The 21,212-nt window shown below is 51.7% G+C and overlaps 1 protein-coding gene across 1 annotated transcript in view; it reads right to left on the bottom strand.

The window, feature by feature from the left end:
- CEP43 (centrosomal protein 43) overlaps nucleotides 1-20,844 on the bottom strand; it is a 29,032-nt gene extending 8,188 nt beyond the window's left edge. The window contains exons 1-8 of the mRNA XM_032837211.1: nucleotides 20,649-20,844; nucleotides 20,108-20,161; nucleotides 16,461-16,515; nucleotides 15,297-15,385; nucleotides 14,716-14,853; nucleotides 10,151-10,231; nucleotides 7,727-7,786; nucleotides 326-552 (exon numbers count right to left, since the gene is read on the bottom strand). Of these exons, the coding sequence (XP_032693102.1) occupies nucleotides 326-552; nucleotides 7,727-7,786; nucleotides 10,151-10,231; nucleotides 14,716-14,853; nucleotides 15,297-15,385; nucleotides 16,461-16,515; nucleotides 20,108-20,161; nucleotides 20,649-20,750 (806 nt within the window). The 5' untranslated portion in view covers nucleotides 20,751-20,844. The remainder of the gene's footprint in view (nucleotides 1-325; nucleotides 553-7,726; nucleotides 7,787-10,150; nucleotides 10,232-14,715; nucleotides 14,854-15,296; nucleotides 15,386-16,460; nucleotides 16,516-20,107; nucleotides 20,162-20,648) is intronic.
- Between the last annotated feature and the right edge of the window lie 368 nt (nucleotides 20,845-21,212).

Genomic DNA, 21,212 nt, shown 5'->3' with positions numbered 1-21,212 from the left:
GCGGGGGCTCTCGTTCTCGTTGCCTCTGTCCGCAGAGTGCAAGCTTCTGGAGGCAGGGCTCTGCCCGTGCTCTGCCCGTGCCAGGCCGCGCTTGAACGCACGCAACGGGCCCGCTCAGTCTACCCTTCCCTCCAGAAATCCTGATTATCTAGTTTTTTCCCCAGCTGGAATTGTTTCACAACATAAAAGTCTCTAAGGACAGAAAATGAGACTTACTTATTCCATAATTACAGAAGCTTTAGTAGCTCATTTTTAAAATATAAAATATTAAGAAACTGTATTTTTAAGCCTCTACTTTGCTAATCCAAAATCACAGTTTACTCACCAACCGTAAGTTTTTTCCGGTTTAGGAATGGGATCGTCGAAGAAAGAATCCCCTTCCATATCATCTTCGTCTGGACAAAGACCGGCTTTGTCTTTGACATCTAGACTTTTGTTACTTAAGAAAGATCCAATTTTGGTTTCGTGAGCCAGCAAGTGGAGGCTGCTTCTGCTCTTTGGTTCTGATGAGGAGACGCTCGTGTCACTCTGACTGGTATCACTGCTGGCCTTCTAGAGAAAGAGAATGGGAAAGACCAGAGGTCTTCTTGGTGAAATAAACAAGAGTACGCTATCTTAAATAGCAAATGTCACACAAACATACGCAGATCTGTGTCTACATGTGCAAGTGTGGGGGGCGACTAACTCCAGGACCTAACAGTCTACCCCCAGTTCACGCACAGCCAGCATCTGAAGGAGAGAATGTCGACAGTGCTGTGTTTATGCCATCCTCTGTCTCTCACCCTAACTGGAAATACCTTTACCTACAGCATTTACAAACAAACTTCCCCACTTAAAATTAACCTCTGCATTTCCTCTTAGGTGCACATCACTCCTTCGAAAATTAGCTTAAAAATCAGTAATTTCCCACTTGCAGAAAGGAGAAGGCATTACTAGGAACGAAGGAAGATCAGTTCCCATAAATGAACCAAGTATTAGAACAAAGTGTCCGTCGGTAAAAACAGCAATTTTCCACCCAAGGCAAACACGACAGGCATCAAGGTGAAAGATGTGGCCTTGCTCACCACTGTCCGAGGGCACACAGGCTGCTGAAAGCACTGGTCTGAGTCAGACTCTCAGCTAACTTCCTCTCGTCCGGGCACCCAGGCAACACAGAGGGCTCCGGGACCCTTGACTCTGTCCCGCTGATCTGGTGACATTGACACAGAACAGGCCGGTGCATCTCTTGCTGCACGACAGCGAGTTACCCTCTGCTCGGTCAGACTGTCTACGTCAGTGACAGACATGACCGCAAACACCACCAACCAGGCTGGTCACAACAGAGGGCGCAGACGCTTCCGGAGAGCCCTCCCGTCTGCCCGCAGGTCATGTCCTTCCGCGGCTGAGGCTGCGAGGGGAAGGCTCTGGCTTCGCCGCGGACACGGAAGAGGGGACATGCAGACATTTCAGTCCCGTGCCAAGGTCCCCGGAAAGTGAAAGGGTCTGGAGCTTGGCTCTTAACACCGATGTCACACTATTCAGCTGACTCATATGAAATTGCAGTTTCTGTGGGTTCAAACGGATGATTTCCCCAGCCTCAGCCTCGCACCCAGGAGAGGGCCGTGTGTGTCTGACACCTGGGCTGTGCGAGAGACTCTCCCAAGAAGCTCATGGGGCAGGCCAGCCTTGCCCTACCACTAAGCACACAATCCTCAGGAACTAAAGGTGCACAGGCATGAGTGACCCCAAGATTTCAAGCAGAGTCGTCTTTTCCAAACCTGACTAGCGCTGAGAGCTGAGAAAGAAGGCATGTGCAGCTGGGGAGAAGATTCTGGAGAAGACACTCCCCGAGGACGGCCCTTCACTACGTGCAGACACGGAATGGGGCGTGTGTACGGAGACGCGCGTTTCTCCTTCCACACCGGGCAGCGGCCCGCTGAGCAGACGGCAGGCGAGACTATGCTACAGGGCCTTGGGGGCCCTGGACACCGCTGCGTGTTCCGGAAGTGATCAGTCTAGAGCAACCGATTTTCCTAAGGGACACGTCTGGAAAAATAAACACCAAGTTACTATCCCTTAGACGACATCGGGTATTTTCAGAGGGCGGAAACATTTTACAACTTCCTAACGACTTTCTTGAAATTCTCCGGTATGAGCAAACACAGAGAAGCCCCGACCATCCACGCGCTCCTTATCCAGACCCACAGCAACCTGTACTTACACATGCTGAACACTGGATTTACATCTTTTCAAAGACCTACGCATTTGGAAATATAAACCAAGTCTTGTGATATTTAAACCCATTTCCAATTACAGAGATCTACTCTCTCCCTAAAACACTCCTGAGAAGATGGAGGACAGACTGGTGTGAAGTAAAGGGTCATGTCCATGAAAAGCAATTTTACAAAAACCGTGATTATCCCAATAAAGTCGGCCTTCCCCGTGAAGTCACACACTACCAGCATGACTTAAGTCCCCACGAAGAACCATCTAAACTTGTAACTAACATCTACCCAGGACTAGTTTGGACTGATTTCAGCAACAGCCCTGCCAGAGGAATGAAGGCTAGTTTGAGGAAGACGAGTTTCATGGACAATCACACTCCCATGTTCAGCAAAATATATATTTTGAAAAACAAAAATCAGTTTGTTTTAAAACTCTAGTTCTAGGTACCTAGGGAGTAAAATTTTAAAACACTTGATCTGTTTTGGAACTCTTCTCAAAATCCATTTCTAAACCACACAGAACTGTGTGCTTCTAACTATGGCTATCTGTTCACCAAATGGACTGCTACTCAGCTGGGTTACTGAGAATTCCCTAAACTGAATTCCAAATCAGTTTTAGGTTAGGAAAAACTCACACAAGAGAAAGACTTATCAAAAGATCTATAAATTAACATGCAAGTACTGTAGAACTTCAAGAGCAATTTCCAGGCAAGAAATCCAAATCTTTTGGGCAATAAGAAGTCAAGTCACGACATAAGCCCTGGGATCTGTTTTAAAAACCTTTGAAGCATTAAGGCATTGTCTGGGTTTTTTTTTTTTTTCTTTTCAACATAACAGAATTCATTGTTTTTGCACCATATCCAGGGCTCCATGCAATACGCGCCCTCAGTAATGCCCACCACCTGGCTCGCCCTTCCCCCCACCGTCCTCCCCTACAAAACCCTCAGTTAGTTTCTCAGAGTCCACAGTCTCTCATGGTTCCTCTGCCCCTCTGATTTCCCCCAACTCACTTCTCCTCTCCGTCTCCCCATGTCTTCTGTGTTATTCCGTATGCTCCACAGTAAGTGAAACCATATGAGACTTGACTCTCTCTGCTTGACTTATTTCACTCAGCATAATCTCTTCCAGACCCGTCCATGTTGCTACAAAAGTTGGGTGTTCATCCTTTCTGATGGAGGCATCATACTCCATAGTGTATATGGACCACATCTTCCTTATCCATTCGTCCGTTGAAGGGCATCTTGGCTCTTTCCACAGTTTGGCAACCGTGGCCATTGCTGCTATGAACATTGGGGTACAGATGGCCCTTCTTTTCACTCCATCTGTATCTTTGGGGTAAATCCCCAGTAGTGCAATGGCAGGGTCACAGGGAAGCTCTATTTTGTCTCACCTCTTTGCTTCCAACAGCGCTTAATTCTAGCTACGCAGATTCTCCCTGACTTTCAGCACCAGCTTTTCCACAGCTCGGCCGGAGGGAGGCAAGTAGCTAACTGTGTGTCTAAGACAAGAACTTGCCTTGGAATTCACCGCCTGGACAGCCTCACAGGCCTCAGCGATTCGGGTTACAGAGTCCCCCCGGGAAGACGAAGCCCTAACGCCCAGACTTCAGAGCGCCCCTCACTGACACACAGTGTCACGAATGATACGACTAGTTACACTGGGTCAGGCTGCAGGGGGCAGGCCCCTCCCCCACTGTGCCCGGGGCCCAGCAGGCGAGGATGCCCGGGGAGAACACAGGTGAACAGGACGGCGGGGATGGGTGAAGGGTCTACCAGGCAAGGGACGCCTGGGACCGTGGGCAAGAGACTGTCCCCCCCAGCCTGCAGGAGGGACAGCCGCGCAGACACCTGATCTCCAGCCTGCAGCTTCCAGAAGCGTGGTTTAGGTTAACAAATTCGTGCACCTTCTCACAGCCCTACGTACAGGTGTTTATAATAAAGAACTAGAACCTAGGATAAACTCGGTCTTTTCAGAAAACCAAGAGACCTACTGAGGGGCACAAAAGCAGGCATTAAATTCCCTTAGACCAATCTCAAGGCTAAAACTTCACGGTGAATTAGTGCAAAGTTGCAAGAAAGTTCGGGTATATACATAATGGTCTACAAGTCCACTTACACATCTGGATTTCAGTCACTTCTAGATTAACAGCAAATGAACCTCACAGAGAAACAAGTGTCACACTGAAAATAACCATGTGGCTCTCTGCTCAGCGGGGAGCCTGCTTCCCTCTCTCTCTGCCTGCCTCTCTGCCTACTTGTGATCTCTATCAAATAAATAAATAATCTTTTAAAAATAAAAAAAGAAGAAAAGAACTACGAATTTCCCAAGAGCCAAAATGTGAATTATCACCAGCGTGTCTTAAGAACTTAAAAAATGAATTTTATTTTTCTAAGCTCGTAACAGAGAAACATCAAAGCTAAAAAATACCCCAGTTTTGCAAACGTATTTAAAAAAGGCATGGTAGTAATTCCCTCCCTCCACCACACCTCAAGGCCCTAGCTCCCCTCTCCCACCCCACCGGAAGTGTTTTCTTGACCCATGATTTAAACAATTTTACTACAGTTCTAAGACACATTTTAAAAAATCTATTCACCTAGAACATACACTGTGGAACTCTAGAACCATAAAACAAACATTTAAACTCCTCTAAAAACTCAGTGTTTCTAGAAAACCTCTGTCCCTCGGCTCTACAGACGATCCGTCACTGCTGCAGACGCCCCTTACCCCTGGCTGACACCAGACTGCGCAGCTGCTCGGCTCCGTCCCGATCCCAGCGGCAGCCTGGGCGCGGCGGATCCGAAACAGCCAGGCAAAGGGCTGTGGGCTCAGCGCCCCGATGCCGCTCGGGTGAGCGTACGGGTCCGTCCCGCCGGGGCTGGGGCGGAGTAAGGGGATGACTGGGGAGAAGGACCCACAAATGTGTGCCCCCTGCCCGCAACACACTTACTCCGAGGTCTACATCACGGCCCTCCTCAGCATCAGCAGGGCTTAGGCCACAATTTTAAAAACCAGGAACAACAAATTAAAAAAGTCCTTTTTTAGGAACTTGAAGCAAAAACTACCTCAACAGGTACTAGTTTGAAACACCTGAGACCCGATCACGAAGAGGATGATCTTTCCTCTTACGTTCCTTAATACAAAGAGCACCTGAGTCTAAATATTAAAACAAGAAACATCTAGGGGCGCCTGGGCGGCTCAGTGGGTTAAGCCTCTGCCTTCGGCTCAGGTCATGATCTCAGGGTCCTGGGATCAAGCCCTTCATCAGGCTCTCTGATCCTCAGGAGCCTGCTTCCTCCTCTCTCTCTGCCTGCCTCTCCACCTACCTGTGATCTCTGTCAAATAAATAAATAAAATCTTAAAAAAAAAAAAACAAGCAACATCTAACTCTTAAATAGCCGGGCGACGTTAGTGGCCCTACCAGACGCCTGCTGTCCTGTGCGACGGGCACTGTCCTCCCTCAGACGACCGGCCCCACGTCCAGCAGAAGAAAAAGTGTCTGTGAGGAAGCAGAGCAGTCTGGAGGCCAGCTCGGCGGGAGTGTTCCCGTATGGCAGGGAAGTTTCGAGAAACACCCCCTAGGGAACGCTTCCCCGCCGCGGCCTCCCACGCCCATGACCCGCCGTCGCCGTGTCCCAACGGTAACAAGCAGCAGCCCCAGAACCGGGCTTCGCGCCCAATCTAGGTTCCCTCCAGCCCTGTACGTTGCTGTGTGCTGACGGGGTGATGACAGCAAGTGCCAACCACCTACTCACACGCACACGCACGCACACACATGCACACACACGAATGCTCTTTACGGCTCATTTCTAAACATGAGCAGCGCCTCTCTGAGAGCCCAGGGTCGCCTTCCGGAACGCGACACGTAAGGAGGCCCCTGGACGGCGCACCGGGCGCCCGTCAGGCAGGGTCACCCGCGAGAGCCTGCGCAGCCGGCCACGCCACCGCGCCCCCGAGCACGGCCCTGCAGCCACAGGCAGCCTGGTGTGGGGATCCCCCGACGCTGAGAATGCTGTGGCCCCCGGGACCACACGGCGACTGGGCCGAGCAGCGCGGCCGAGGGCACTGGCTCCGGGCTCACCGGCGGCCGGACGTGCGGCCACAGTGCACACTGGGAAAGGCACCTCCGGAAGAGAGCAAGGAAGGAGAAGGAGAAGGCTTCAAGGTGACTCGGGCTCTTGGGTCAAAAATACAAGAAACGAACCGAGAGAGGCCAGACCGTGAGCCCACGAGCCAGGGCAGGGCCCGTCCGGATGCCTCAGCCCCCGAGGTCAGCGTCCCTGAGGCCCGCCCCTGCAGAGGGAGGGAGAAGTCTGGGCCACATGGCCGCGGGGTGCAAAGTGACAATTCGTCTTTGAACGTGTTTTGGTTTAGAAGATCCAGAGCCTCCCAAAAGTTGGAACCAATAAACGATAAAAATGAAAGGCCATGAGGTACGCTTTTAACTTTCCAAAAGAGTCTGAGAAACTGATTCAAAGTATCTACAAATATGCCATCGCGTATTCTCAGTCCTCTTTCTGGAGGAGGGTCTTGGCGCCCCATCAGACTGTCACCAGCGCAGTGGGGCCCGCAGGGGACCCGCCTTGCCGCAGCCCTGCACCCAGCAGCTCCCGCCAGGACACGGGCCGCACGTGCTTGCTAATAAGTAACCTCCCGGGTCTCCGCGGGCAGGAACACGTAATACCTGAACAGAGTAACGGGGACTCGCCAGTGAGCCCACTGGAACTAAAGCCGGCTACCGCAGCAAACACAATGTCTTTAACAATTGTATTTTTAATTTAATACAAAATTTAATACAAAATAATCATTTAATTTTGAAGGTCTTCCATAGGCTACACATCAAGCAAGGGTCAGAAGAACCGAAGACCCCACGGCACCAAACGTTAAGTGTCTTATTCCAAACACGTGCGAGCAGAGTGACCAGCGCTTTTAAGACCTGCAGTATTTAAATTTTCAAAGCAGAGCACCGACTGGCTTGTGGATTTCTGGCACGTTCGGGGAGGAAGACGAGGCAGCCGAGGGCCAGAGCGGGTCCCCAGGGAGCCGGCGCTTCGAGGGAGGCTCCTCGACGGGCGGGCTCGGACACGCAGCCAAAGGCTCAACACTCTCAAAAATGTCTTGAAAGAAACTAAGTTTGGCCTTTAATTTATCAATTGAAACCTACCCAAAAAATAGTTTCTCTATTTACCTCAGATGAAAATCATAACACGAAGAATACGTATATACGACCGTCTGCTCAAAAGGAAAATACGTATTCTGCTGAGAAAACAAGGAATTCTCCAACTGACAGCACATCTGTAAAACCCCACCGTATGATTTTCACCTGGGTAAAAATCGAAAAGTCAAATTACTTTGTTTTAGGCCCTATGGCTTGATCACAGGCTGACCGCAGCCGGGAGACAGTGACAGTGGCACAGAGCACCGCACCCCGGGCCAGGAGGGGGCTGGGGCCCACAGGAGGCCGGCAGAGCTGGCGGTCTGCCGCGGCACGGCTGCTTCTTCCCTCTGCCCCCTCAGCGTGTTACCTTGGCACCAGACTTCCGCCCGCTTGTCTTCTTCTTACCTTGTCCTTTATACCTTGGTATCTGAGCATGAGAATAAAATGACATTTTACTAAAAAGTATAAATCTTTACAAAGAAACTAATCCATAACCAAACTAATAAAATTTCCTATTAGAAAAGCTCTCAAGGGGGCGCCTGGGTGGCTCAGTGGGTTAAGCATCTGCCTTCAGCTCAGGTCATGTTCCCAGGGTCCTGGGATCAAGCCCCAAATCTGGTGGGGGAAGGGTCCCTGCTCGTGGAGAGTCTGCTTCTCCCTCTCCCTGACGCTCCCCCGCTTATACTCTCTCTCAAATAAAATCTTTAAAAAAAAACAAAAAAGCTCTGAAGAATGGAAAACCTAATCAATATGTTCCTTTCCGAAACCCACATTTTTTTTTCTCGTTCCTTAACTCTCTTCTCCTCCCGTGGTTCACCTGGCACGTAACTACTGTGCCTCACAGAAACTGGGTCCCACAGCCGCCGTGGGCAGAACCACGCTTCGGTCGGTGCATTGTGGCAAAGCCAGGCCTGGCCTCTGGAGCGGCCTCCCCTAAGAGCTGCCCCGGCCTCAGCTCGCCTCACTTGGGAGCACACAAAGCGGGTTTCTGTGGGTCGGACTGGACCCTTGGTTTGGCCACAACATCCCACAGTCCCGAGTGCTCTCCGTGGCGCCCAGCCCGACAAGGTGTCCTGAGAGCCCACCATGATTCAAAGACCACCAAGAGAGGACAGACAGCTGGCAAGAAAAAGGTGGGCAGAGTGCTGAAACCCCGATCTGCAACCTCCGAACTACAGGAAACTGCAGCTCCCCTGCCACCAGGTGGCTTCTCTTGCCACAAGTCTGCCACTGCCCTGTGGGCACGGCCACTGCCCCCCACGGGCCTCCCCGCCACACCGGCAGCCAGCAGGGGTGGAGAGCGCGGGGGCACAGCTGGAGGACAACCACTGTTCTCCAAGTCCACCTCTACAACGACCAGCACTTCTCTGTGTTTCAGGCAACAGATCCTAACTGACTTAAAAGATTCTCATCCTAGTTCTTAGATCTTGAAAATAAAATTTGTGTAGAGAAAATACATCAAAGACTTTACTCTGTCATCCTGAAGACACACCCCGTGCAGAAGGTCCCTGCTGCTGCTCTGCTTCCCAGAACAACGATCTGCTACAAAGAGAACTTCCCAACAGCCCAGTGCTACAGGGACTGATCCTCTGGAAAATGCGTTAACGTTCACCCCGTCACAGCCAGACATGCGCACAGGAAGCAAAGCTTTTTTACCGAGGCTCCTGTATCTGACAACTCACTTAAAGGGACTTTTTAAATTTACTCACAACCTTGATCTCTCTATAACCATGGTGACAGCCTCCCGGGAGCATGGAGGGAAACCCCCCCCACAGAGAAGGCTAACTAGATCTTGGAGCAAAGGGACAGCTACAAACAGCATGACGGTCTCTTCCCTCGGCTGGAAATAAAGCATAAAATCCTTTGATTCCCAAATTGAAAACATGAAAAGGAGCAACACCATCAAAGACCCAGTAACAAAAGCACAGGGGCTGCTCACTGGTGTGTGAGATAGAGAGGAACCCCCAAGAAGTCACCTCATTGCGGAGGTCCCACTGTGGCCACGAGTCACGACACCAGCAGGCTCACACAGTGGGCTCCAGGGCCACACCCTCATCCTGCAAAACGGGAGTCACGGCAATGATCACAACACGCCTGGCCCCAACCAATGCTCGGGTAGGACTGCTCGGCTGTACCAACACACAGGGCGCTGCAACCAGGCCCGAGACAACACGTCCCCTAACGGGCACATTCTGTCCACTCCTGGGACCCTGGACTTTCAATTCCAGTGTTCCACTCAGCACTTTTCTCCAGTTCACCAAATTCCTGCCATCAGAAGGCCTTCATTTTAACAACCCATAAGCCACACACACACACACACACACACACCCCCAGAGAACACATGTTTTATTATAAATCCTCCAAATAGCTCATTAATATAAAAAGCCATTACGATTTACAATTCTAAACTGGTCATCCGTCTTCAACATTCAACATAGTAATATTCTGGAACAACCATCAGGCACCCAGTATCCCAGAGCTAGGATTTATAAATGAAAAGTAAATCCCTCTGCCAACTAAGGAAGAAAATTTCCCAAGTACCAAATGAGTCCCAAAACCCCACAACTCCGTGATTCAACAGTGCGTTCCTTCCTAGGACACAAAATGCAGAACACTCCCAACAGAACGCGTGTGTTAAATACATGCTTCATTAAAGGGAGAAACGCAACATCAAGAAAGTACACCGCACCTGCGTTACAAACACAACCTGCAACGAGGAGGACAGGAGGGAAAGCCGAGCCCCGTGGAGTCTGAGCGCAGAAGCCCTCGTGCCCGCGGCCCACTCACTCACCTTACTGGGATTGCTGTGAGCGCTGGTTTTGCCTTCTGGTGACTTTGGTGGAGAATGAACATCGGACAGCTCTAGTGCACCCTAAAATATTTCAGTTTCAGATTAAAACATATTTTAAAAGAAAACATAAATATACTATTAAGCCTCAATAGTATATACTATTAATATACTATTAAGAATTTTGGCATTTAAAACCACTATACAATATTGGTGTTTTGAACTTTCTAAATAATATAAATATTCTTATTAGATTTTCACCAATTGTACTCAAGCAAAAACAAAACAAAACACACTTGGATTCTAATTACCTACACATCTGACCCAGTCACCCCAAACAGGCTGCTCTGTGCTGGGCTGAGCGTGCCCGGAGAAGCCCTCATTGGGGGCCCCGCCGTGGGGGGCAGCCGGCCCCGGGACTCGCACGCACCTACTCTCACCCCCTCTGGCCCCGCTGCCTCCTCCACTGTGCCCAGAGTCCCAAGCAGCAGCTGTCCATGGACATGGCACGCTCTGCAAAGGCCCCTACTGCCTTCCTCCTCTGCGCCGGCTGCTGTCCTCTCACCTCCCAGAGCACGGACCGCACCGCACGGCCCCGCGCCGCACGCACAGCATCACAAAACCACCGCCTTCAGGGCACCCGCTGGTCCCTTCCCCGCACTATGCTGAACGCAAAGAAGAAAGGTTTCAACGTTTCTTGGATGGAAATGACCTCCTGAGATTCAGCCACAACCCTGTTAGCAGCTCTGTGACCGTGTGCGTATCAAATGTTGGCTATTTTATATGAAAATCCCACCGACGACTCCAGCACTTTGAACAGGACCCGTGCGGCTCTCCACACCCGCAGCTCCCCTCCAGCCGCTAACTTCTGGCACGGCGTCCTCTTCTCCTGGGCCGAAAACCCCGTTTCACCGTCGCAAACTTTTCTTCCTCCCGTGTCATCCTCCGAGACCCAACCCTCTGCTGTCTTATTAATTTATCGAGTCTTGTCGCTTCTTCCTTTAAAGGGGAATCTTTATCTGCCCATTTGTGTCTGTTTACTGCCACCAGTCCTATCTGGATTAGCTTTCCAGAAGATTTCACTTCTTCTAGGCTTTGACCTTCTCCCGAGCTCACCTTCTAACCTTCACAAATTCATCTTCCGAAGGAGTACTTCCTCTGCACAAGTCTGCAAAGGCTTCCCACCCAGTCTGAACACAGGGTCTGTCCAGAATCCTTGTGCGGGCGCCCGGGTGGCTCAGCGGCTTGAGCGCCAGACGCTGGATTTTGGCTCAGGTCATGATCTCAGGATCACGGGATCCGGCCTCTCGTCGGGCTCCCCCTCAGCGGGGCGTCTGCTGGGATTCTTTCTCCCTCTGCCCCTCCCACCGTGGATGCTTCCTCTAAAATAAACAAATCTTTTAAAAAAAGAAAAAAGAAGAAGAATCCCTGTTGGGTTGGGTTGGACCCTGCAAAGGATACAATGGTGAGACCAAGCCCTTGTCCCCAGCCAGGGGATGACATGGGGAGGAACGGGCCACCGCAGGCGGCTTCCACACCTGCGCAGAGCCAGGCCCTCAGTTCTGAGAGCCGCTGGCAGAGAGGGAGGAAGAGGGAACCACCCCAGAAGGCAGAGTGGAAGAGAGACCGTGAGTGAGGACACTCCACAGCTGGGTGTGAGGACGGTGCCCCGTTTCCGGTGGAGAGCAGACGAGGGGAAGGCAAGAAAGCAAAAGCCACTTTTAAGTAGAACCAAGTCTGGCTGAAGCACAAGGGTCCACATTTCACAAAAAGGCATAAAACCGGAAAGGTGGTGAGGCGCCACATCACACTGGATCTCAACACCACGGCCGAGGACTCTGGGAGCCAGCTGGCTGCCACTGCACAGTGACGGCAATCTGTAGAGAGCGGAGCAGCAGACGAAGGGCTGGACTTGAAGATGCAGTCGGCGAGCGTGAAGGGCGCAGACTGACCGCAGACAGCGCCCGCAGAGGTGCTGGGGAGCAGGACCCGAGCAACGGGGCTCCACCGGGGCCGCGCAGCAAACAACCCAGTGCTGGGACCCACTGTGCTGGGGGACACCCGACGCCCTCCAAGACCCACTCAAAGTCACGGCAAAGGACGTGGGGCACAGCAACCTGAGTCTTAAGGTGGTCTGCAAACGCCTTTCCGTGAAAGCATCACTGAGTTCAACGGGCTGAACCCAAAGCTAGTTTTCTTCTCCAGCATCAGAAGAGGTGCATACAACCTAAGGAGAGGCTTCCCCCTCCCAGTTAGAAACGCTAGTGAAGACGGGAAAGCCAAAATGGACACTGTGGGCTCCCTATTTTAAATATGAATCTGACCATCGATCCACGTGTGTACAGAGACACACGACCAGTTAAAACGACACACCCCCATGTTAAGGGGGAAAGTAGCAAGGAGTGGGTATTTCGTAATGGTTTCAAACTTTCAAGAAGTAAAACCATGACCTCTTGAAGTTACAAAAGTCTTCTCGTGTGTCCGTCTGACAGACACCCAGCTTGGCGACAGGCCGACTGACGGGGCCGGCTTCGGATCCACCAGCCAGAAAGACACACGAAGAACACGTTGCCTGAATTTTCATTTTCAAACCAACCCAACTAGACAAGATCTCTGACGGGGCCTCAGTCTGGGGCGGACGCCCGGTCTGGCAGCAGACGGGGAGCTCTGCGGCAACCAGCCTGCCTTCTTCCACGGCGCGCTGCTGCCGCGGGGGACAGAGCTCCTCCCTGACAGGACCGGGCCAAGGGCGCGAGCAGAAAGGCAGCTCTGTGGACTGGAACCAGGGGGCACAGAAGCACAACTGACACAAGCAGAGAAACCGGGAGCAAGAACTGGAGCCGGGAGGACGCAGATGTTTCACCTTCTGTGACTGGGGCCTCGCCAGAGTGAAGCCTGTTTCATCACACGGGATGCACGTGTGCCAGTGAGTGTCCAGCGGGTCTGTGTGGGGAAGAGCTGGAGACCAGTTTCACGCTGGGGAAGGACGAAGCTGGACGTGGGAGTCACCAAACAGTAATGAGGACAAAACGACCAACAATGACGACAAAGGCAAAGCTCGCAGGTCCTACACACGAAGCGCGGCCACCGAACCTTCCCGACCCTGACTCCCCGCGGGTCTCACCACCACCCGCGAGGCCGTTCTTTCCATCATCCCCACGTCATGAGTGAGCAACCTAAAGCACGTGGAGGTCAAGTGACTTCAGAGAGTCACACACAGGACACGGCAGAGCTGGGACGTGACCCCAAGCATCCTAGCTCAGCCCACGCTCCTGCTCCTGAGCTAAGGGAGGGCACACCAGGGCACAGGGGCCACCAGCACTGCAGAGCTGAACCCAAAAGCCACTGCAGCGCCCCAACCCCTGCCATGCACCCTTTCCACTGCAGTGGCCCCCACCCCAGAACCCCATCCCTGCTGCACCCCCTGCCCCTCACTCCAGCACCCGGCCCAGCACTCAGCCACAGCCCCTGCTCCTGGCCCCAGCTCTCCATAGCCTCCTTAGAACACCTCCCCAGTCCTCTCCTCTACTCTCACACTAAGACTGAGTTTAACAAAATTTCCACTTGAAAAACCACTGCTCCCCTTTAACTAAAACTGATCTGACTCCTAAAATGTGTGGCACGAAGCATTCACTGTACACTCCCTCCACTGTCATAAGCCATCACTTCCGTGTGCATTTCCTTATGGGAACACAGTTTATCTTTAATAACTCTCAATTCTTCTAGCCCATCAAACTATTTTATCTTTCCAACCAAAGCACCTATTTCTTAGGCCCTCTATGCAATGGGTGCTCAGTCAGGCTCCCCTGATGTTAAAAAAGATTCTAACAGAAAACATGCTCTGAGACCCCACACAGAGCCCAGGCAGTGCGCAGCCCCCACATTCTTACTCACAAAACAGTCACTAAAAGCACGTGTTTAACCGGGTGCCAGAAAAACAGGATCTCCACCTAAAACTAACATTTGTAACCAGAAATCAGACTTCATCTCATTAGCCACTTTCTAAAAAGGGAGAAGCAAGAAAGGCAGTAGCTAATCAAGAAAACAGAAGTTTGGAAATGTTTAGAAACTAAGCACAATCAACAGCTTCAACAGCTCTAAGTCTGTTTTTAAAAAAGCCCTTAAGTTCAAAAATTAACTAGCCTCTGATTCAGCTCTGTTACGTTTAAAACGGTAACAAGACAACAACCAACGAGTGTCCAGGCACCTGACACGCCCTACCTGGTGCGGCCTCACACTGCCCACGAGGCGGCCGCTCCCCCCATCCTACCCGGGGGAACCGTGAGGGGCCCGCATGGCCAAAGCCAGCCTCGCCCCCCTCTACCCCTGACCCCAGTGTTCCCGAGTGTCCAACTGCAAACAAGCACGGCACCGGGCTCAGCCGACACGACTCCGACTTTCATCAGCACGTGCGCTCGCAAGACCTAAGTGTGCTTTGTTGTGTCTTGAAGAAACAGCTTCTTCGCATTTAAACTCTGATTCACTACGCATGCAGAACTCTGCATGGCGACCCTGAGTAGCCAATAATTAAAACTGACAAAGGTGACAGAGGCTGGAATTACACTTACCTCCCCATTGGGTGGCCCTCTCTCCTTCTGCTGACAACGTCTGATCACCTCCAGTAACAACGGTCCGCCCACAGTACCTTCTGCCTCGATAATACCTAGATCTCGGGCTAAGTTCTCTCGGCCTTCAAGACTTTGAAACTAGGGAAGAAGATACAACAAGCGAGATATGAGTGCACAGAAGTATGCAAATGATTTTCAGAGACTGAAGAAAAATATTTTTGGAATTAAAGATATCTCTAAACTCAGAGAGATCATTTTCCTAATGAATAAAACGCCCATTTAAAAAATTATAGATTTCTTTTAAACTAGTCTCTGCATCCGAAGTCTTCATGAACGGATGCGGTCTGACATCGGAACAATTATTTCTACAAAACCTTCCTCTCAAAGTTCTACGAAGCGGCGTGGGTAGCAGCCATCTACAGCTCAGATGGCTTTTAAGACAAACGGAACATCGACTATAAGAAATAACCTACATGCAAGACCCTCTAACACATCAAATTTTGTTAAGTTTCAGGTTATAATGAACACACTTGTATCAAGGACGGTTTCAAAGATAGATGCAAAAAAATCATGACTCTTACTGTGCTGGTTTCGGGTTGAAAAACGGCCAAGGTGAAGTCAAGATGGAAAAACTGGAGAAACTCCGCAACGAGACTAGCCACCAGCCGGCCTGCGGAAAGGGAGAAGCGGTGAGCACACCTGCGCGCCAGAAGCCCTTCCACTAACGCCACCAGGTAAGGGTAGCTCAGCAACTGAAGAGGAGAGGTTTCTAAGCTTAAACGATAAATTTACCTTCAAAGAACCCCAGCAATGAAAATCTCAGTCTCGTGTTTTCATTAGCACCGTGTGAAGCTAACTAGTGCTAAAACGACATTCCATAGGTGCATGACAGTACTCTGCTTCTTATACTAAAACTAGTTTTGGGGCGCTCGGGTGGCTCAGTTGGTTAAGCGACTGCCCTCTGCTCAGATCATGATCCCAGGATCCCGGGATCAAGTCCCACGTTGGGCTCCCAGCTCCATGGGGAATCTGCTTCTCCCTCTGACCTCCCCTCTCATGCGCGTGCTCTCTCTCTCAAATAACTAAATAAAATCTTTAAAAAAAAACAAACAGGGCGCCTGGGTGGCTCAGTGGGTTAAACCTCTGCCTTCGGCTCGGGTCATGATCTCAGGGTCCTGGGATCGAGCCCCGTGTCGGGCTCTCTGCTCAGCGGGAAGGCTGCTTCCCCCTCTCTTTCTGCCTGCCTGTCTGCCTACTTGGGATATCTCTCTCTGTCAAATAAATAAATAAAACCTTAAAAAAATTAAAAAATTAAAAAAACAAACAAACTGGTTTTAACCAACAATTTCCTATGACCAAGGATATTCAAAACAACTTAACAGTTACATAATAAAAGGCAATTTTAAAATGAGAACCTGTAAGAATCACAGACTTCAAAAAATATCTGAAACTTGTCAGGGCGCCTGGGTGGCTCAACTGGTTAAGTGTCTGCCTTCGGCTCCACATCATGATCTCGGGGTCTAGGGATCGACCTCCCTGCGTCGGGTCCCCCTCGGAGGGGAGCCTGCCCCTCTCTCTCCTCTGCCCTTCCCAACCCCCTTCATGTGTGCGCTCTCTCTCTCTCTCTCTCTCTCTCATAAATAAATAAAATTGTAAAAAAAAATCTGAAACTCCGTATCTCTCCTAAATAGAACTTGAAAATTCGGAGACAGACAAAATAAGCAAGAATAAACTGAACATCTTACCATCTTTCGTATTTAAAAACTTTCTCAGGCTCTCATTGACTAGAGGAGTTTTGTTCTGTTAAAAAATGAAATAGTATGTCATGCATTTATCCTAAAAACTACAAAACGTGGTTTAAAGCTTAATTTTTGGCAGAGATATATAGTAAAATATGGTCACTCATAAAATTATGGTTAAGCCCACTCTACAACTACTGATTACTACAGGAATTCTTTGATGCTATTTATTATCTCAAAGCTAATAAAATGAAACCACACATGAAAATGTGCATTTATTTTTAATTTTTAAATATTCCACAAATTGTTTATTAAACGACTTTAGAAGCTAGACCTTCAGCTACTCATACGTGAAATGGCGTTACGTTTACCTACAAAACAAGTGTTTATCATTCTAAATACACGGTGACATGCGGTCATCATAGATTATCTTCCATTTATAGCTTACTGTGAGCAGGACTCAAATTACACACTTGCTATTCGCAGCTCGTCAGCATCACGTGATGTGACTTTGGGTCCTGCACAGGCCAACTTACCTCTGCCATTCTGCGTTTACTTGAATAAAAACAGGAAAAATACTTCCAGCTCACTCGAGCTTCTTTAAGCGTACCGAATGAATTATGGGTATGACGACTCACTTTCTGCTGCTGGGACTGTAAATGGTGCGATCACTTTGGAAAGGAGTCTAGTAATGTTCTAAAGAGTTAGTACCCCTACCATAGGACCCATCTGTAGGCATTTTCTCACAAGAAAAGCACAGGTCTAAGCAAAGACATGTACGTGAGGATTCACTGAAGCCCATTTATAACACCAGAAAACTGGAAACAAGCCAAACGCTCATCAACAGATGAATGACTAAACAAACCATCACACGTCCATACAACACACACTACATGGGGAAAGACAGAATGAGCTATTAATACAAAGGACAATATGGGCGAATCTCAAATGCATTATGCTGAATGAATGCAGCCAGATCAAAAAAGAAAAGAGAGTCTGTGCAGTAGGATCCTGCATGTGTGGCTCTTAAATACATGGTGGCCCTGGGGCGTGTGGTGGGGGAGGGTGTCACAAAGGGTTTCAGGAAGCTTTCAAGGGTCAAGGATACAGTGCACTATCCTGACTGTTTCAAGGTTGCATAAACATTAAAATGTAACAAACTGGGGCGCCTGGGTGGCTCAGTGGGTTGGGCCTCTGCCTTTGGCTCGGGTCATGATCTCAGGTTCCTGGGATCAAGCCCCGCATGGGGTTCTCTGCTCAGCGGGGAGCCTGCTTCCTCCTCTCTCTCTCTGCCTGCCTCTCTGCCTACTTGTGATCTCTCTAATAAAGACAATAAAATATTTAAAAAAAAATGAAACTGCACATTTAAGTGTACTGGGTTTATTATAGGTCAGTTGCACCTCAATAAAGTTGTTTTTAAAAAAAAAAACAAAAAAAGACAAGGCAGGGAAAGATCACAAAGGTAACCTTAGTAGGTTGGTCTACGGAATTTTAAGACACTGAGTCTACTGAAATATTTAAAGAAAAAACAGAGGAGGAACAAAAGCAGATGTGTATTATCAACAGCCAAACTAGGAGCACTGCAGAGAACGGACTTCAGGAAGATGGTGAGTGACACGCGCAAAGAGGAGACTGGAGAGGAGGAGGGGTGAAGCCACCCGCAACAGCAGCAGCTCGGCACTGGACAGGAAGGCGGAGGCGGCGGGCCTCCTCACACAGGTCAGCCGCAGGGCTGCCACGGGGGCAGAGAGCAAGGTCCAGGCAACTCTCAGATTTCTTGCTCGGGCAAACCGCCGTCCCCAGAAGCAAAACCAGTCCGGCAGACAGGGTCACAGATGGGTCTGAAGCTGACAAGGTGGGTCAAGGACTCAGGGCTGAAGTCACCGGTAGAACTGAGGTCATCCAGGGAGAAAACACAGAATGAGAGCTCCTGCATAGTACACCAAGGATGTAAGCCCGGTGTAGAGGGAAAAGACGGCACTCAAGAGAGCAAGGAGTGCTCAAAGGAGAAAAGAGAAAAGAAAAAAGTCCCAAAATCCAGGGAGATTTTCAGGGAAGAAGAGAGGAATTAAGAATGTCAAATGCCAGCAGGGTCGGGCCTGGTTAGTACTTGGATGGAAGAATGTCAAATGCCACAAAGAACAACCAAGTTAAGAACACAGGTTAGAAGGAAAATATACTCAATAAGGAGATTCTTCTTGACCCCGGCAAAGGGATGTCTCAGGTGTAGGAGATCTAAGGCGAATTTAAGTGGATTTAAGATGTTAATGTATTAAAGGGTGCCTGGAACATAAGAAATAAGACATACACATTCTTTCAAAATTCAACTGTGGGGGAAAATCCGAGTGGTATTAAAAGCAGAACATGAGTTAAGGAAAAGAGCTTTGTCCTTGAGAGAGATACAAACACGTCTCTATGCTCAAGAGAAGGACCAATAGCAAGGACAAGGCCAAAGACAGAGCCAACGGCTGAGCTGCTGAGAGTACCTGGAAGGCAAAACCCAGAGAACCGGACTATTCTTGGACAAGACGAAGAACCCCGCAGCAAAGCCGGAAGGAGGTAGGATGTGGACGGACGCAGGGCGGCTCTCTCGGAGCCGAGTGATGGAGCTGCAGGGAAGACACAAACAGTGGGGACCCCATGCTCCTACTTCCCTGCGAAGGAGAGACCGGGCCAGCTGCTGAGAGCGCAGGAGGCAGGAGAGGTAGCGGGTCAGCGCAGCTAAGTGAGAGCTCTGAGCGCAGACGGCTCACCGCCCGCTCCGACCCTCACCGAGGCAGGCGCCCGCCAGTTAGTGGCCGCAGCAACCCGGCGCTGGCTGACCGCTGTAGCACCAACGTGGCACACGCAGGAGGGGACTTAGTCTGCTCGGTGAAATGACACTCGTGGTTCTTCCCAGAGTGAGTGTGGCTGGCGGCGGAGGAGCTGCGGTTTCTCAGACGGAGCACGAGGCCCAGACGAGGCACGAACAGAGGCGGGAGAGAAGACGGACGCCGGACAAACACGTAAGGGCCAAGCGCCGCAGCACTTCATGCTGTTAAGCAGGCGCCTACGTCTAAAGCGAGGGGCGATCAGAGGGACGGGCTCGAGCAAGGTGAAGCCCCTGGTCACGGGGTAATTCTCGCCGACGCCAGGGGGATGGGAGGACCTGAGGGACAGGAAAAAACTGAACACACTGACACGAAGAAGTGGTTGGACTTGTGACAGTGACACAGGGCACATGACTTTAAGACAACTGGGGGTGAGCTAGTTGAGAAGAGGTGCGCGCGGTATTCCCCCCACCCGGTGGCATTCGTCTGCACACCACACAGGACAGCTCCTGCGATCCTGCCGCAGACGCACTGACCACGGAAGCCTTCCTCCACGGGGCCCTGTGACCTTGCCCGCCAGACCCCTACAGACAGGCGTCTACACCAGCTAGGGTTCACTACTGGCCCCAGAACTACTGGGACCCCGACCTCCCTTAGACGCCCCGAAATTCTGAGATACAGACGAAAGGAGGACAGTCTCCCCTCTGGCCCAGCAGTAAGCAAGTCAGTCCTTCTAGCTCGAAACCACCCCCGGCCACAGCGGTACCCGCAGTATTGAGGAGAACGTGCAGGTACTGGAAATGACACGAACGAGTGGGCATTTGAAGGTCGCGCATCTCCTACCTCTACTTTTTCTTGCTCTTCTAGTGCTAAAAACACAGCTGCTCGGAGTTCGGCCTTTTAAAAAATGGTGAAGGAAGAAAAGTAGTTTGAAGGCCACGGTCACGACCCGGGCGTACACCCAAGTTCCACAGGCGCCGTCCCACCTTCTGAGCGCCGAGGCCACGAGCCGGGCAGGGGCGGAGAGGTGGGAAGGCGCCGCGGGGTGTCCCCCGCCCGCCCGCAGAGAGGCCCCCGCAGGGAGCCCCCGCCCTCCCCCGCCCGCTCCCAGCGCCCAGCCCCGCGGCTCGGCCCCGCCTCCGCGTCCGCGACCCCACGCCGGTCACCGCCCGGCAGCTGCGGCGCGAGCCGGCCCCGGCCTCGCACCCCGGGAGCGCACCCCCGGCCTCCGCGCGGCCCGGCCCCCGAGACCCGGCCCCGCAGGGAGCCGCCCCCCGCCCGCGGCCCGACGCGGCCCCGCGCGACCCTTTGTGACGCCCGCCGTCCGCGCAGGCCCTGCGGCCCGCGGGCGCAGCCGGCATCCCCGCGGTCCGGCCCGGCCCACCTTGATGCGGTTCAGAACGCCGCTGTTCTCCAGCGTCTGCACCAGCAGGTCCCGCAGCTCCGTGTCCTCCTCCGGCACCACCGCGGCCGCCGTCGCCGCCATCTTGCTTCTCCAAGACAACCGCCCAAGCCGCGCTAACGGCCAACGGCCGCCGCAGATTCCGCACGCGGCGCGGCGACGCGGCCGAGACCACGCCCCCCCACGCCGGCGCGCAGCCCGCCCTCACGTCGGGGGCGGGGCCGCTTACGTTGTGGGGGCGGGGCCTGGGCCCGTGGGGGCGTGGTCTGCGGCTTGTGCTGGGGCGGAGCCCGGTGTCCGCGGCTGGCCTCTGCGAGGTGGGAGTGTGAGCCGCGGCGGTGGGATGGGCTGCGCAGCCCTGCGGTGCCTCGTCGTTAAAATCGTATCACATCGCACGCAAAATGAATTGTGTGCTGTGAACGTCAGACGCGTTCCCACGGGGCGAAAGGAACGCCCAGGCCGGCTCAGCTAGCCCCGGCGGGCGGGACCGGGCGGCGGAGGATGTGTGTCCTAGGCACCTGCCGGCTGCCCCCGCGGACGCGCTGC

The sequence above is a fragment of the Lontra canadensis genome, unplaced genomic scaffold (genome assembly GCF_010015895.1).
Source record: "Lontra canadensis isolate GAN:19392208 unplaced genomic scaffold, GSC_riverotter_1.0 scaffold97, whole genome shotgun sequence".
Taxonomy (NCBI): domain Eukaryota; kingdom Metazoa; phylum Chordata; class Mammalia; order Carnivora; family Mustelidae; genus Lontra; species Lontra canadensis.
Note: the sequence above shows the minus strand (reverse complement) of the source record. Positions and strands in the feature narration are given on the sequence as shown.